Here is a 17,310-nt window from a genome sequence, read left to right as displayed (position 1 = left end):
ACGCGAAGCTGTCATTGAGCGACAAGAACGGTGTGTGGTCGCCTTGGAAGAAGCAATTAGGGCGGCTGCTTTACATGCCTACCTACCTACATAGGACGGCAGTGGTTCGCGTATGTGTATGTGTATGTATGTGTGTGTATATGTATATATGTGCCGATGGTGATGTGGTCGATGACATCGACCCAAAGAATGGATATTCCGGCCGTGCAAACGCACAAAGTGGGAGTTGTATGTATGTATGTAAGTTACACATCACCTACATATATAGGAAGCCATCCAGTTGGCGCTCGTTGACAATCCTAATCGAGAACTCGAATGATCTTAGTTGGCGGGTTTATTGGTTGATATGGGCCATGATAGGCGCGCGAAGAAAAGGACCAACATGTGGGATGGAGGATAGAAAGTTTATAGCGAGTCGGAATGGAGTGAGCGGGTTGAATTTTAGGTGCACGTTGTAGTTGTTAGTATGATATAGCCTCTGATAAGATGTGACCTGGAATTTTAAGGTTGGTGGACTATCGAATCCAGATGCTCGTAAAGACGTGTAAGTGGTCGCCGAGGCGCTGAAGAGGTCTAGGGGGGGGGGGGGAGGAGGAAAGAAGGAAGGGGGGGAAGGTCAAGTTCTCCTTTCTTTAGTACATCGATATACCGAATATACTATAGCTTAGGTAGGTGCAGGTATGTATCAAGTCCGTACCTACCTAATATATTTGCTAGAGCGAGAGATTTGTGTTTTATCGTTTACATCTAGGTACATAGCATCATCTGAACTGAGGCAACGTATATATGTATCAAAGCTGACGCAAGACACACGGAAGATAGCATTGACTACCTACCTAACCGATGATTAGATAGGTTCCTTTTAATCATCTTACATTAAGTACTTTTACATAAGGTAGTTATACATATATTCAAGTCATACATGTAGTTTAGCTCTGCGATAAGTACAGATAGATATAGGTACCTAAATACTAATCTACACGTCCATATAATAAACCTCTCCAATACCTAGGTAATATTATGGTTTAGCTACCATTAACAGCAATTGTAGAGAAATAGATATCGTAACTTGTGTATTGTACTCAGGTACCTTATCTCATCTTATTAGCTCGTACGTGTAGCGCTTAACCATAGCTATCTCACATAGTCCGGCAGGGTACATGCGCTAGCTAAGTGCCTGGGGTATCGGCTCTTTTATATCCAACCAAATCTACACTATGTACTGTAATGTTTCCCTTTCTACCTATCTCATCTCTGATAGAAAATATCAGGGCGGACGGACAGGTGCATTAAACTCAAGCATTTCCACATCAGGTAATATATTGTGCTTACGTAAAGAGATATTATGTAGGCACATTTGCAAATACACGTGTACAGGTAGTAAATTACTAACGGTCATTCCCTGCTTTAGTTTAGCGTAGTCCACTCTTGGAATTAAAAGAGGTTACCCACCTGCCAATTGACTAACCTGGTGATCCGTGCCTGTTAATCAAAGCGCTGGGAACCATATGAGAAACTTTAACAGCCAATGTCCAATCAATTTCGTTTGGTCCGTGATCCTCGCCTGCCCCACTGATATCGTATGTGCGTCGGAGTACCTACGTGCACATTTATGTACATTAAACATATGCAAGTATACACATATTTGCAAGTACATCCAAGTACCTCTCTCCTTGTCTTTTATATCTTCCATGTCTGCTTATGCCTGGTAGGTACCTAGCTTAGATACCCACCCCCTTTGCAAGTGCTATGGCCAAGCAACCAAAGCAATCAAGCGCCCCCCATGAGTTCCTTCTCTTTACCTCCAAAAAGTAACCGCGTAGTGAAATCACTCCCCCCTTCTTCCAGTCGCCGTCACTGCTTTCTAAAGTGATCCCTAAAGTGATCCACGGACGCATACACATGCACACGACGAGATATCTTCTCTTTTTTCTACCTGTATCACCAAGATCCGTCCCGATCCTTTTTTTACTTTTGTAATCCCTTTCTTTCGTTTCCCCTCCTTCCCGCGAGATACTGCCGTAATCCGGCAACGCCTCTCGCCTCTATTTTTCTTACTTCTTAACCACAATTTACTTCATCGCCGACGGCCATCATCTTACAATCTTCAATCTTACAATCTTACAACACCTCTCCATAAATATCTCTGTTCATCTGATCCCGTCGCTTAAACTCCCGCCGAATCCGTGACGACAAAATCCTTTGTCCGGCCATTTGAGACAATCTTAGCTGTACCGGTGCTGCATCAAAACCGCAGTCCCTTGACTCAAATTTCTATCGGTTCCTTCTACTTCTCGACTCAGTTCGAATATTTATCAGTAGAACGAAGCGTTGTTGCCAATTGGCGAATTCACAATGGCATCCAAGGTTTGTCCTCCCTTTTCGCGCGCCTCTTTCTAATCGGGGTATTGATTGCTAACTTGATCCTTTTTGTATAGTTTTTAAGAGAGTACAAGCTGGTTGTAGTCGGCGGAGGAGGCGTAGGCAAATCCTGCCTGACCATTCAATTGATACAGAGCCATTTCGTTGACGAATATGATCCTACCATTGAAGGTTCGTCGGAGTCTAAATCCTATCATTTTCGGCTCTTTGTGAAATGTCCTGGACTAACATGTTTTACTATCGATAGATTCCTATCGTAAGCAGTGCGTTATCGATGACGAAGTCGCTCTACTCGATGTGCTTGATACAGCCGGTCAGGAGGAATACTCGGCTATGAGGGAGCAGTACATGCGCACCGGCGAAGGTTTCCTTCTAGTCTACTCCATCACATCCGATCAAAGTTTTGAGGAGATCCGCACTTTTCAACAACAGATTCTAAGAGTCAAAGACAAGGATCCTACAGACTATTTCCCGATGGTCGTGGTGGGCAACAAGTGCGATCTAGAGAGCGAACGCGAGGTCCCCCGACAAGGTATTTAAATCTGTTGCATTTTCTATTGTCTATCCTCTTGCTAACATATGTCATAGATGGTGAGGCTCTTGCGAAGCAATTCGGATGTCCTTTCGTTGAGACCTCCGCCAAGTCCCGAACAAATGTCGACAAGGCATTTTTCGATCTCGTTCGAGAAATCCGCAACTACAACCGTAACATGCAAGGTCTGTCGACAAACAGTGGCGGTAACGGTGGTATGAATGGCCCGGGTACTAAGATGGAAGTGAGCGAGGGCGAAGCCGAAGCTGGTTGCTGCTCTAAGTGCATAGTCCTATGAGGTGGTTCAAGATGGTGCGAAAATAATCGGTTCATTGATTGAGCAACGCATATGAGAAGATGTGGGTGCTTACCTACCTGGACATGTGTAGGGTGCGTATGCGATTGTGTCTATGCGCATCCGACATGAGCGCTATGAACGACCTTAGCGGGTTCGGGACGTATATGTCGGTTCGATCGATGCAAAATTGTTGCATGGTAATGGGAGTCGGGGTCTTGCAGCTTATTATGGGACCAAGCAAAATCATCAGCATCTGAAAAGGGGAATAAAGGGACAAATCGAGTGGTTAATCTACTATTACCCGAGAAGACAACGCTGTCTATGCGGATTTGTGGACGACGCGTTTAGGAGTACAGAATACTTCGCGTGGACCTTCTCAGGTCCAGATCATCGCAGATGATGTGGAAGATGATCTCTCCTGCTGGTCATTTCACTACTTGTAATGTTCTTCACTTATTTTCATCTTCGTTTTTTTTTAGTGGTTTCATCATAGATTCCCCCATTTCAAGTTCAGGCGTCAGTTCAAATAACCTGGTCTCAGAAAACCTGTCTCTGTGCATGTCCACTCCTAGGTCCAGCCCAAAGCCGCATACTTGTGATATATTGCCCCTCAGAAATCTGGTAATATAAGGAATTATACAGCACATCAAGTCACTTACCTCCCCCTTGCATATCGTCATGTTTAATGAATCTTAGGGCATATAGTATTGAGCACAAGAGGGCTGCATAATAGTAAGTAAAATCGAAGCATAACTATTAACTACCTAACCTAGTTACATGTCTGTATTGCTTAGGCAACTTCATCTTGGCTGACTGAATAGGTCGGTACCCAGGTAGGAATAGAGTCGTGTGGTGATAAGTTATATTGCTAGAGAAACACAATCAACTCGCTCTTGGATGTTGCTAAACAAAGAGCGGAAGACCATCTCCTCTCCTCCCAGCGATGTTGTTTGGCAATAGTAAAGTTGTCCGGCGTCAACGCATGAGAACGATCAATTGCGTTGTTTCCGACGATCGATCGTCGATATAATAGCATGCTCCGCTCTCTATCGTGAGAAAAGAACCTCGGCATGATCATTCGACAAAACGAATAGACATACATAGTTTCGAAAAACCTCACAACTTAACATATCGTATATCTTATTGCCTTTACCCTTAAGCTTGAATTTCATCCAAAATGAATCGTGGAAGAGTCCGTCGAAGAGAAGACGATGGCGTCGACCCCTTGTCGCTGGATGCGTTCAACCCTCGGATAACTGGCTTCAGGCCAGATACAGTTTGGAATTATTATTTTATCGAAAACCGCCTTCCAGAGCTTGCCCAGTGGCGTAGGAGATACTATCCTACCAGCCCGAGCTGCGATTGGTGTATGGTCTACAACCAGTACTGCAATTTCCCCCAGGGGTGTGCGCAATGCCAGGCCGCCAATCGACCGTGTACCGGCGCTCCCGCCCCTATGTCGATGGGGTACCCCCAGCCTGCGCCGTACGCCCAACCTACACCGTTCGGCCAGCCCGTGCCGGCCGCTCAGCCTCAGCGATACTCGCTGCCGTATGCGCAACCGCAACCGCAACCGCAACCGGCCGCTCAGCCTGAGCTGTTCGACGATAGGTTCATCGACCCGCGTCTGCTCGAGCATGATCGGCAGCAGCAGCAGGGAGGAGCTCAAGCTCAAGCTCAAGCTCAACCGCAGCCGCAGCCGCTATCATACTCGGAGGGATACGCTCAGGCGTTCAATAATTCCGCTGTTCCCGCAGGGACGGGAGGAATAGATCTGGGGCAATCGTCGTATACTGCTGGTCTTGTGGGTACCGTGTATGACCCTAACAGACCGGATGCAAGCAGTTCTACTCTGCCGCCTCCAGGAGGCTTCGGCCTAAGTCTTAATCCCGTGCCGGATCCTTCGTATGGCTATGGTTCTGGTTTTGAATCTGGCTATACTTCTGGATCTAGATTTGGATTTGGATTTGGGTTTGGATTTAGGTTTGATTCCAATTATGCTTTTGGATATGCTTCTAGTTTTAGTTTTAAATTTAACTATACTTCTAGCTCTGGCTTAGGTTCTAGTTTTAGATTTGGGTTTGGATTTGGGTTTAAATTTGGTTATATTTCTAGTTCCGATTCCGGTTTTAGTTATATTTCTAGATTTGGATTTGGATTTAATTTTAGTTATATTTCCGGTTTTGGTTTTAGGTATATTTTTAATTTTAATTTTAATTTTAATTTTAAATTTAGGTTTAAATCTAAATTTAAATTTAATTATATTTTTAATTTTAATTTTGGTTTTAGCTATATTTTTAAATTTGGATTTAGGTTTAATTTTAATTATACTTCCGATTCTAGTTTTAAATATATTTTTAATTTTAGTTTTAGTTTTGGTTTTAAATTTAGGTTTAAATTTAGGTTTAGATTTGGTTATATTTTTAGTTTTAATTTTAGTTTTAGTTATATTTTTAAATTTAGATCTAGGTTTAATTCTAATTATACTTCCGGTTTTAGTTTTAGGTATACTTTTAATTCTGGTTTTAATTTTGGTTTTAGATTTAGGTTTAGATTTAGATTTAGATTTGGTTATGTTTTTAGTTTCGGTTTTGATTTTAGCTATATTTTTAGATTTGGATTTGGATTTGATTTTAATTATATTTCCGGTTTTGGCTTTAAGTATACTTTTAACTCTGGCTTTAACTTTAGTTTTAAATCTGGATTTAAATTTAAATTTGGATTTAATTATGCTTTTAATTTCAGTTTTGGTTCTAATTATATTTTTAGATCTGGATTTGGGTTTAATTTTAATTATACTTCCAATTTTAGCTTTAGATATGCTTTTAACTTTAGTTTTAATTTTAGTTTTAAATTTAGGTTTAGATTTAGGTTTAAATTTGGTTATATTTCTAATTTTGGTTTCGGTTTTAACTATATTTCTAAATCTAAATTTAAGTTTAATTTTAATTATATTTCCGGTTTTAATTTTAGGTATATTTCTAATTTTAACTTTAATTTTAATTTTAAATTTAAATTTAAATTTAAATTTAGATTTAATTATATTTCTAATTTCGGTTCCAATTTTAACTATATTTTTAAATTTAGATTTAGGTTTAATTTTAATTATACTTCCGGTTTTAATTTTAGGTATATTTTTAGTTTTAACTTTAGTTTTGGTTTTAAATTTAAATTTAAATTTAAATTTAAATTTAATTATATTTCTAATTCCGATTCCAGTTTTAGCTATATTTTTAAATCTAAATTTAGGTTTGATTTTAGTTATACTTCCAGTTCTAGCTTTGGGTATGCTTTTGGCTCTGGTTTTGGCTTTGGTTTTACTTCTGGTTTTACTTCTAATTTTACTTTTAGTTTTTTCCCTGAGAGTATCCCCAGTTATGACCCATCCACGGCCCCTAGCTATTTCCCTGATCCAGCTCCGGCCCCAGCTCCTCTTTATCCCGATCTGGCTGTTGCTCCTACTCCCGCAGATTTCACTCAGAACCCTGCCCCTGCTGCTGGCCCATCAACCCGTAATAGGGACGACGATTTTATTACCCCCCAGCGGCGAGCTGGTTTGCCAGCTAATTGGGTAAACTGCTGGCCGTCGGGCACTCGTCCACCTTCAACGGACCTTGCTGGGAATCCGATCAACGAATGCGACGCCTGTCGCGCAGATCGCCCCGGCTACCCTTGCGACGCTTGGATAGGAGTGTCTCCAGGGGTTGGTTGCACTCACTGCAAGAAGGGTGACAGGACTTGTCGTTGGGGCGACGTACGTCTGGCTCCGCGACCTGACGGCCTGACGGAGCCGATAAGTTGTGATCGATGTACGAGATTAGACATATTGGGTTGTTCCTGGCGGAATAGACCGAGTGGTGTTCCCTATGAGGAGTGTACAAGCTGTGTGCGTGCTAACCAGCCGTGCTCCCACGGGTTTCTAGGAGGCTCGCCGGGTTTGTATCCCAGGTATCTTCTTGGCAGCAACAATACTCACTTCGACGCCACTTGTCATCTGCCTGCGCGTTCTACAGGACGCCAGCAGGGAAGCAGGGAGAGGCAGAGTAATCCGGTGAGAACGTTTATTCCTGCGGGGCCGAGAAGTCGTAGCCCTGCGCAGTTCCGTACCAGGGGCGGGGACGTCATTCAGCCGTCCACGTTTGACCCTACTGTCACTAGGCGGCTTAACATCTCCGGACGACGAACCGACGGAGGCCAGCAATGTCTACTGTGTGCTAGTAGAGTTTCGCAGGGCCACACGCGTACAAATAGCCGGAGATGTAACGCTAATCCCTCAATTCCTAGGGGGTGTGACCAATGCAGCAGTTGGGGAGTGCAGTGTATAGTTGATGGAGCAGCTCGTAAGTAATATTCCAAATTCTCTTTTCCACCTTTCTCCCCCCCCCTTTTCTAGTTTTAATCTCTTTGAAGTCATCACATGCTGACTCTTATTTTTATAGTTCCACCTACGGTATCCAACTCCGCCGGCACTACACGGGACCAGGCCCATTATTCTCATTGCGATGTGTGTGTTCGATATGGCAGACCCTGCGACCGGAAACGGCCGTGCGACTCCTGTGTCATCTTTGGAGTGGCATGTCACGGCGGAGCTGTTAAGGGGACATTTCATCGAGGAGTTCCCGGTGACGACCAGCCCCTATACTACTTGAGAACCGGGTTCGGAGACGGTGGTGTCTTTACCTATCCCGCTTCAAGATCAGCTCGTCGTCCTGCGTTACCTCTAGACTATCATCTCCAATACCAGCCCTCGAACGGATATTCAGGGGTTGGTCTCGGTTATGTGGATGTGCATAGGCAGCCGCTCCGGATACCACCACCTCCTCAAGGACAGCAAGTGAACTACCCGGTACCACCAGCTCCTCAGCCATTGCCGCCGAACGTTCCAGATGTTCCAGAACAGGAACCAGGCGATCCTGCTATTCAACTAGGCACACCGATTTATTCTCCATTGAATATTGCACAGCCGATACCAGAAACTCCTGGCAACCAGATCCCTTCACCGTCGAATTTCCCATCATCAGCTTCGGCACCCCCTCTTCAGCCGACGGAGCAGGTCCCGCAGTTTGACAATTCGGTATTTGATTTACCATTCGAGCATCCTGATTTTTCGGGACCGGTAGCAGAACCCTCTGTTGTTCCGCAAGACTCGCAGGGATATGTATCACCATCTGACATATTGAAATCGCCCTCTAGTTTTGCAGGACCGTCACTAGGATCGCCTTTACACCAGGGTGGATCGTCTGCTTTCCCACAAGGCCATACGGGATCTGGTGAACAAGGACTGACCGAGCAGGAGTTGAACGAATTGCTTTCTTCCTGGACAAATGATAATGCGATACCAAACGAGTCCCCGCATCAAACGCAACCTGATAACTCTCAACAGCAGGCCGGACATGGCTCACCAGCGAATCACGGCGCTCAACCGATCAACTTTGATTCGCCCCCGGGACCTAACCCCCCATCCCCATTCTTTATCGATGAGCCTCCACCAGTTGACTGGCCCGCTGTAGAAGACCAGTCTCCCCCGTCATACGTGCCGCCCGAATGGAATACTACCGAGTATTTTGATATGTTTGGTGGTTCGTCCGAGGCGGGACCTAGCGGAACCCAGGGGTAAGTCGTAGATATGCCGCTTTCTCCCTCGTAGCTTTCTCCGGCACGCCGGTAAGTGCGGTACGGCGGAACCAAGGTATGTATTCTCCCGTGCTTCTAAGAGTAAGTCGTAGAGATTACATGGCGTGCAAATTCTTGAGTATACGACCGCCGGGGCGAGGATAAGAGTTAACGTACGTAAGGGTAGGGCATCGCGATGACTACCTGATTAGTTTAGTCGTAGACATTTAGTATCGTAAGTATTATTTAGGGAGAGTATGTATTCATCTGGAGATGTAAGTGGCCCTGAATTCGTACCTTGAACTGTGACATGCTTTATTGAATCTTTTCTGGGGGGCATGTCTACCTCGCAATGAAGTTTCTTTTAAGGGGCTTCTCGCTAATCTTCACATCTCACCAGGATACATAATGTAATATGAACAACTTATAAAAACCTAGATACTGTATATGGCAAGGTAACAACTGGTTTGTCAACAGTATACCACATAATTCGATACATGGACGTCTTATCGACTATGCATTGAGACCCCTACCTCCCAAAGAAACCCTCCACACTCCTCTCTGGCTATCTCTTCGTCACTTCCATTATTAGTAAACAACACCTTGATAGACAGATTAAGCGTCCACGCCTCTGTGGTCCGCATGACGATCGAGGCGATTTCTGTAGAGGCCCGACACTATTCTGCGCCCTACCACCAAGAACAAACAACTCGAGCAATGTAAAAGAGAAAGTTCGCTTACAACCACGTGGTCATCACAAGTATAGCAACAAAGCCGTCTCTAGGAGACACATCCATAAATACCTACATACCATGTGCTCATAGACAATGGAAGCCTTATGTATAAGCACGCTTCATCAAAGACAACCAAGAAGCAAGACAATATGAATAAGGTACATACGCCTTCTGCCTTTGACACCTCGCTTCTTTCTCGCATAAATCTTAAAAGACGAACCTTTATAATTGATAAACTATAATTACGGCCTCGGTTTAGTTCGGGCCTCGGACCGAATAGGGGTAGCTACCTACCTATACGGAATACGCAATGATGAAATAGTGACTGCTGACTATTTGCTTCCAAGTATGATACAAGTATGATATTACAATCGTGCGCATTCGTTAACCTCGAGCCCTTTGCACGATATCTAATCCTACACCTAAAACTCGTTCGTAAACCCTCGAGCCATTAGTGCCATTGCTTGGATATTAAAAGCAATATCTCAATAAACACATATCCCGCATAGGGGGGCAGAATAGAAAAAAAAAAAAAAAAAGCATAGCTCACCAAGTCGCACAAAACAAAATGGGAACTCCTCGGTGATAAACAAATCATACGCCATGAATTAGAAAGGTTTCATCATTGTACGTTTCCTATTATACATCATCTATTTATGGTCCTCAAAACCCCGGGCACCGAATATCGAACGGTTTCTTTTGATTATGTGGTGTGCATATCATCTCGTTGGCAAAACTTCGCCATCGATCCAGCAGATCGGTAGTTTTTACTCCGTTGTGCTGCGGGTAAAAACTCAGGTGCCCGACTACGGCGCGCGTATCGATGATAAATGGCCGGCGCGTTCGCTTCGGGATCGTGACCGTGATGTCTTGCTCGTCGTCCCCGGCGATCGGAAGCGACTTCTTGATGTCGTGGCCCCATAAGGCGACGAAGTTGAGGTTGTAACGCTTGTACTGGGTATTGTATAGCTGTTCTGCTCCAGGGCCTCCCTTGTTTTGTGCCTGGTACTTTAGTACCGGTGCGGATGAGTTCGTAATGTTAGGGAACTCCATTGGCGACCCGAAGAAGTAACGTGAGATGGCATTATCTTCCAAGTTCTTCAATAACGAGTATTGCTGCTGGCTCGCAATAGCCCAGGACTTCCACGCCGCCTCGTACATGGTCTCGACGCCCTTATCGCCTCCACGTAGATAATTGAGCCCCATCGGAGTCTTCATTAGATCAAAGGGGGCGTCCGGTAATAAAAGGAACGAGTGACCGTTATACGGGGGCTTGGGGTAGATCTCGTCATCCATCGCTATGCTCTTGGGCTTGCTGATCTTTAGCTCTGGCAGGCTTGAAGCTGGAAAACGGCTCTTTTCGGACGGTCGCCACGACTCGGCGGCAGCATATGACGGCTTCTCACTCGGGTCAGGCCGGAAGGCGTGGATAGCACCAACATGGAAGTGCTCATAGCCCGTAAGAGGGCTGTTGACCAAATTCGCAGAAATGGCAAAGGGGTGAGGGATTGCGATCCGGGTATGAACCAACTGGGGAATAGCATCCGGGTGGATGAAAATCTGGAATAAAGCGGGTTAGAAAACCACACTTCATGGTTATTGGTAGCCATAGGAACAACCTACAATATCATCGTCGATCTTCACGTAAATAGTATCGTCCTCCACAACCGAGTCCCATATACATCCATAACTTGATCCTTCGCAAGTACCGGCTTCTACGATGTGATAGTGCTCCTTCCTTTGAGAAACAAGGCCGTTTAAGTATTTAAGATCGTCTTCGTTGTTCGTATGTACCATGAACCGGATTTCGTCAAGGTATCCTCCATTCGCGGCGAGGTTTTGCTGTAGGTAACAGTCTAAGAAGTCGACGGTTCTCTTGCGGCCGTAGAAGACCAGCGCGACGATTTTGATACCCTCAGGCTTCTTCCACCCATCTTTGGGGGCATGACTCTTCAGTCCTGCTGTGCTATTTTGCGGAATGGGCGTGTATCGACCCTTCGCATCCACAGGCCAAGTGGTACATTTTCCTGCCAGGTCGTCGGGCTTGTCAGACGCTAGAAGGCCGCCTATACGTTGAAAGGGTGCTGATCGATATAATTCGTGATGGGTCACCTCGAAGATGACCATGAAGAGCCCGATAACAATTATGCCTATAACGATTAATCGCCTTACTAGGCGATGGTGTAGGTAGTGCAACAGCCAGTCGCGGTCCACCACCATCATCGCGGCGAGCTTAGATCGAGCGCGACGGAAATCCATACGTCCTTCGTCCCATGCCGAATCGGGACGCGTTAACGGCCTTGCAACCGGTGATCCTCTCATAGATGATATATCAAAAGCCCTACTGAGGGCGGGAAGTATGCGACAATGGCATTGCCAAGGGAGATACGGCGGAGACTGCGAGAGACTGCGAGAGACGATGCTTATTTTATTTTTATTTTACTTTTTATGAGAGTCGGATGGCGCCAAGCGGGTAATATATGCAAATTAGAGTGACCAGGCCTAGAAGTACCAGTTGGATGGCACGGTGCAGCAAGCCGAAAGACAAAGATCCGCCATGACCCGATGACCAACAGGGCGAGATGGGGTCTAGGCATCTAGGTTAGGCAACTGTATTATTCATTTATTTAGGAGTGGCTCATCTGAAGAGATGAGGGTTGTGATGGGCCCGAATTGGTCAAGCATTAAGTAGCCCCTGAAATGCCAAGCACACGAAAGGACCCGTAACAAATCCTACAAGGACTGAATAATGAAGTGGAGGGGTCCATTCTAGTGTATGCGCTGTTGAAGAGAAATAACAGAAAATGTTGAGGTGCGTGATACTATTATTTACTTCCTAGGAAGATTATTCGCAAGTTTACGTTACGGGAAGAAACCTATAAAACGGGTTAAGCTTTCTATGTAGAACCTGGATAGAAATTGTTCGCATTGATTGCGCTTAGTATATAGAATCGAATTGATTGATGTGGGGTTGTTATGTAATCACAAACTATGGATACCTATCTACATATCAGACATATGCACCTGCTCTACTTGATTTAGCGCTTATTAGTGCGGAAGTAAAAAGGGCTCGTTAATGCTAAGTTACCTACCTAGGTAGGTATCTTTATCTACTTAAATACCTTAGGTACCTTGTATCTCAGTAACTTGTGCCACAGCGATAATGGCACCATTCCGATCTTTATGTTTAATTTTAGAATTTTCATATCATCAACGCTATAGTCAACTAGGTTAGGCAGGTAGTTCTTTATTCTATATTAAGATAGATATCAATAGCCTTTCGCAATTCTACATCACAGTATCGACACTACTAGGCTATAATAGAAATGCACATTTCAGCTTTTAGTCAGGGGCTGAGCATTGTTACAAAATAAAACAAAGAGCAAAAAAAGGATCATTGAATCAAGTAGTAACATGGAATTTTGTTTGCTTTTCAGTACCTGTTATCAGCTTGCCATAAAAGCCGCTCGCACGTGTAGACATGTACACATCTCCGATAATTTTCCTACCAGCTAATACCATCCATACCTATGTAACTATAATACAACCGTTTTCTTACATATATCCAACCCCTGCTATTGATGCAAACACATTTCTATCTCCAACCGTAATCCCGTGCAACGTGCTGTTCCGCGTCTTATTAGTGTTTCTTCACTAATAAGTGCAGTTCTAAACATGATGATTCAAGCATTATCTATCCAGCCAGACCGCCAATAAAGTATGCAAGTGTAACCACCTAGTAAACAAAATGAACAGATGCAGCATCACTCATATCTCATGATCTTTTATCATGGCCTCAGATAAAGGCGCCATCTCTACCCCGAGGTGGATTATGCCCTGGGGGATTATGCCCTGGTGGTCGTGGTGGTGAACTGCGGTATGCCGTCTCTTCGCTATCGCTGCGAGCCCTATTCCACCTTCTCGACTCGTAGTCTTCGTACTCGGTTTCTTTATCGTCGCTTCCTCTCCTCGGCGGACTGCTGGTAATGCCCCTACCATACCGTTCCGCTCTCTTATCGTCTGAATATGAATCGTCTTCACTTTCTTCCTCGTCGTAATCATCCTCGTCATATCGAGGTATCGTGGGCATCGAGTGTGAATCACCCTTAACGAGGCCTAATCTTTCTTCCTCACTTGCGTTCTTCACCTTTACCTGTCGGTCCGAGTAACCCCGCGATCCCATCCCTTGGCGCGACGACGAATTCCTCGGCGACGGCAGCGCTTGCTCCTGTATACTGTCAGCTTGATGCCGACGGAATACATTTTGGAACGAGAATTGGCGACGTGCTACAGGGACCTCCCCGTGAGGCGGCGGTGTCGGCGGTGCCAGAGAAGATACGCTGGCATTTGGCTTCGGCGTCTCCGTAAACTGGATATGACGCGCAGTGCTGCCAGAAGCTATACTAGTTGCACCTTCGTATTCGGTCCTCCGTAGGCTATTCGGGAGACCGTAAATATTGCCGTGGCTAGTGCCATATGGACTAGCTTCGTTTGCGTATTTCTGACCCGGAACAGCAATATCGGTCAACTGTACCGGGTGCATCGGACTTTGAATCCTAGGATCGTGAGCGTCCTGGGGAAAATCGGGGTGTCCTGGTAGCAAAACGCTCCTCGCCCGACTTCGAATAGTACCGGCTATGCTTGATAGCATACCCGGTGACACCTGACGACTACGCTCTTCGGCTAACTCTTCCTCAGTAAAAAATCTTGATCTGCCCAAAGGCGGATGGGCTGGCGTGTTGACGATACTTGGTGATGTTGTCGCACGGCTCCTATAACTTCCAAGTCCAGTCTTCCGCCGTCTTAACCCATCCCACTCGTATTGTTGACCATCTTCACTGACTGGCGCGAGACGCTCTAATTCTTTTTCTTCGCGAAGTCGCCGGAATTCCTCTTCCTCCATCTTCTGTCGAGCAAGAGAAATGCGCCGCACAATGGCGGCGGCTCCACGAATGGCGTCGGCTTTAGGTTCGGTTTCGGGCTGTTCCTGCTCGGCAATCGTGTGGATTTGGTCCAAGTCCCCAGCGAAAACTGCAGCATCTGGCACATCTTTGGCAGACTTTGACAATTGCAGCAGAACAACACCAGCGCAAATAGTAAGAAATCCCATGACCACCGTAACAATTTGCATCGCGGTACCTTTGAAACCTTGGAAGAGGACCGTTGAAGTAATGATAGTCGTACTTGTGAAATAGACATAATAAGTCGGGGTAACCATAGCCGCATTAAATAGGTTGAGTGCTTTCTATTAAAAAAAAAAAGTTAGAATACCTTTACCATAAAATTGCAGCGAACTCACATTTAAATAAATAATCTCCGTCACCAGTGTCGCTATTACGAAGACCAGGACAACGTATGTAAACCACTGGTTAAACTGAGCAGTGCCGCCGGCCTGCGCAACGATAGCAGCACCAAGACCCTGGGTAGCGACGACACTCAACCCTCCGATCCAACTACAGATTGAGATATACGGAAACATATTTTTCTTGCCGTATCGTGGCGCAACCCAGAACGCAACAAAGGCAGAACCAACTATAATAACACCGATGTAACTTAGAAACCCCGGCGTAATGACAAATTTCTGTAACTCCTGGATGTTCGCCACAGAAGATTCCTCAGGGGCATTCAAGACAATAATCACGGATCCAACTATGCAGAGAAAGCATGCAACCTTGCCGACCATGCTCAGTCTCTCTTTTAGGAATATGGCCGAGAGAACGGCTGTGATAACGACCGATAAAGCTCCCAGTGACGTTACCAAGATGGCGTCTGTGAAGGCGTAGGCAGCGAAGTTGCAAAGCTCGCCGATAATCATTAAAGTCATTCCACCCCACCAGAAGGCGTTCTTAAGATAGCCATAACCCTCGCCAGCGACCTCATTGTATTTTTCGTTTGCTTTGAGCAATCCAACCTTCTTTAACACAAATGATACTCCGATGAAGCAACCAGACGCAACTGCCAATGATATACCGATGGCCTTGTAGGCGGGTGGTCGGGTTTGTGTCGCGGGGTCATTGCTTGTCTCGTTCGCTCTGGCGTATATGTGGTTGGCCGCGACGAGGAGCTGCCCCGTCTGGTCCATATCAGAACCGTGAGAACGGCGAAAGATGGCCGCCTGCAGATAGATGTGGATTTCACGTATTATTGAATCGTTCGTTTATTGTAGGGGAAACTCTAGCTTTCGCAAAGCGTAGGACAATCGTATATAGATGGGTTGTGCAGATCGCGTAGATCGAATCCTCTAAACATGGGAAGGTAGATAGACAGCGCAGGAATTCCGTTCTCATGAAAACAATTCGAACTTTCTAAGGTCGCCGTAACGTTGCCAACGCAAAACTTGAGTTACAAACACAGTGGAAGACCGACGGGATGGTCCAACTCTAAATAGGTGAACCTTGAGCTAGGGCTTAGGCGGCAGCGGAAGGTTAATCGTGTTAGGATATGGAGTGCAGGAAAGGTTAAAAAATCAGTTCATCGGAAGGAAACTGGTATTAGTTGTGTAACGAAGCGGATACGTTGCGAGTAGTGGAAGTGACTAGGACGTAGGCGGTCGTAGGCGGTCGTAGGCGATATTGAAACGGCCTGGTTGATGAAACGACGGTTAACAAGGAACAAGGAAGTTTGAAGTTTGGTACTCTCGGGTCGTAATCGCTAAGTAAGATCGAAAAGCGGCTTTGAAGCATTCTATGCTGGATAGCTAACATGGAAAAGGGAGAGGTTGGAAGCGCAATGCAAAAACAATATAAAAACAAGAGCAAAACAATATAGACTGGATGGAAGCCAGCAAGAAGGTACGTAACTTCGATGTTAGTTAACTTCGATGTTAGTCGAATAGCGAATAGGTACATACCTGCATAGGCTGTTGGGAAGGACTTTCTGCCGTCCGATCGCAACCTAGCGTTGATCGCCTGGACGACAGCCCGTAGGTAGTGACGTTAAAGTACCTATGTAGGTATTGTATGTACATACATGCTGTGTGGTCAGTGCTTGTTAGTGCTTTTTAGGTAGTGAGAAATACCCAGACGAAGCAGTGGAAATTAGATGAATTTCCAAGGTCTGGAACACCTATTGCGTACTACCTGCCTTACCAAGAGCGCCTAAGGTGCACGCAGGTGGTAAGGTGCATGGCACTCAATTAAGCATCTTGACCTAAATACGCATCACTTCGGGGCTCAGCTAAGCCTGCATCCAGAGGGACAACAAAAGCTGAGTATCGGGTCGGAGCATGGCTACTGCCGAGACCTATGTACCAGCGTGTGCAGGTGGCATTGACTTTCACAGGTTACCAAGAACTCCGTGTTGGATTTGAGGTCAGATTCCGTACTTCGTATCCAGCTGCAGGATTCCGTTCTTACACTACTTTTTGCATGCTATGCAGTACAACCATCTACGATGTCGCGTCAAATACATATCTAGATACGGTAGGTACCTAGGTAAATATAATTATATGCACTCACTTACAATATATATAGGTATATAATATACATCAGGCTGTGTATATAAAAAGATAAATGCAAAAAAGGAAGAAAAAGGAACCAACACATATTCATGATACTTACAACATGTTTGATAGAGATGACAACATGTTTGATAGAGATGTTAGATGTTAGCTTGGTTTCCAAGGCAGCCGGAGAGGTCTTGCCTACCTCTAATGAGATCTCGACCGAGGCCGATCTTGAACACTTTCAGGTTTCCCGCTTCAAATAACCTTGCATAACGTAGGTACCTAGGTACCTACGGAGAGTTGCATC

At 45.3% G+C, this 17,310-nt stretch overlaps 4 protein-coding genes across 4 annotated transcripts; 2 read left to right on the top strand and 2 right to left on the bottom strand.

Moving 5' to 3' along the window:
- Positions 1-2,034: 2,034 nt before the first annotated feature.
- Positions 2,035-3,410, top strand: F4813DRAFT_267810 (ras-domain-containing protein). Its single transcript, XM_049240341.1, has 4 exons — positions 2,035-2,367; positions 2,439-2,553; positions 2,630-2,914; positions 2,971-3,410. Exons 1-4 carry the CDS (start codon positions 2,356-2,358, stop codon positions 3,210-3,212), a joined length of 654 nt encoding a protein of 217 aa, XP_049102876.1. The 5' UTR covers positions 2,035-2,355; the 3' UTR covers positions 3,213-3,410.
- Positions 3,411-4,389: 979 nt separating this feature from the next.
- On the top strand, positions 4,390-8,829 carry F4813DRAFT_386319 (uncharacterized protein; the record flags this gene model as incomplete). Its single annotated transcript, XM_049246398.1, has 3 exons — positions 4,390-5,195; positions 6,564-7,552; positions 7,652-8,829. The coding sequence occupies 3 exons, from the start codon at positions 4,390-4,392 to the stop codon at positions 8,827-8,829; spliced, it is 2,973 nt and encodes a 990-aa protein (XP_049102875.1).
- Positions 8,830-9,802: 973 nt separating this feature from the next.
- F4813DRAFT_267767 (uncharacterized protein) lies at positions 9,803-12,463 on the bottom strand. Its single transcript, XM_049240340.1, has 2 exons — positions 11,183-12,463; positions 9,803-11,119 (listed from the first exon to the last, which is right to left on the bottom strand). The coding sequence occupies exons 1-2, from the start codon at positions 11,879-11,881 to the stop codon at positions 10,223-10,225; spliced, it is 1,596 nt and encodes a 531-aa protein (XP_049102874.1). The 5' UTR covers positions 11,882-12,463; the 3' UTR covers positions 9,803-10,222.
- Positions 12,464-13,286: 823 nt separating this feature from the next.
- Positions 13,287-15,948, bottom strand: F4813DRAFT_267710 (DUF803-domain-containing protein). The gene is made up of 2 exons (XM_049240339.1): positions 14,859-15,948; positions 13,287-14,804 (listed from the first exon to the last, which is right to left on the bottom strand). Exons 1-2 carry the CDS (start codon positions 15,639-15,641, stop codon positions 13,356-13,358), a joined length of 2,232 nt encoding a protein of 743 aa, XP_049102873.1. The 5' UTR covers positions 15,642-15,948; the 3' UTR covers positions 13,287-13,355.
- Between the last annotated feature and the right edge of the window lie 1,362 nt (positions 15,949-17,310).

This window comes from Daldinia decipiens (genome assembly GCF_022478715.1).
Source record: "Daldinia decipiens strain CBS 113046 unplaced genomic scaffold F4813scaffold_5, whole genome shotgun sequence".
NCBI classification, from domain to species: domain Eukaryota; kingdom Fungi; phylum Ascomycota; class Sordariomycetes; order Xylariales; family Hypoxylaceae; genus Daldinia; species Daldinia decipiens.
The sequence above is the reverse complement of the archived record's forward strand: the minus strand, read 5'-3'. Positions and strand labels throughout refer to the sequence as shown.

What these genes read in the sequence shown, in the direction of transcription:
- F4813DRAFT_267810 (XM_049240341.1), top strand. An exon ending in ATATGATCCTACCATTGAAG is followed by an intron (nt 2,554 to 2,629) that starts GTTCGTCGGAGT and finishes TACTATCGATAG; the next exon opens with ATTCCTATCGTAAGCAGTGC. An exon ending in ACGCGAGGTCCCCCGACAAG is followed by an intron (nt 2,915 to 2,970) that starts GTATTTAAATCT and finishes CATATGTCATAG; the next exon opens with ATGGTGAGGCTCTTGCGAAG.
- F4813DRAFT_267767 (XM_049240340.1), bottom strand. Translation starts at nt 11,881, where the DNA reads ATGAGAGGATCACCGGTTGCAAGGCCGTTAACGCGTCCCGATTCGGCA. An exon ending in TGAAGATCGACGATGATATT is followed by an intron (nt 11,120 to 11,182) that starts GTAGGTTGTTCC and finishes GCTTTATTCCAG; the next exon opens with ATTTTCATCCACCCGGATGC.
- F4813DRAFT_267710 (XM_049240339.1), bottom strand. Translation starts at nt 15,641, where the DNA reads ATGGACCAGACGGGGCAGCTCCTCGTCGCGGCCAACCACATATACGCC. An exon ending in CGGAGATTATTTATTTAAAT is followed by an intron (nt 14,805 to 14,858) that starts GTGAGTTCGCTG and finishes TTTTTTTAATAG; the next exon opens with AAAGCACTCAACCTATTTAA.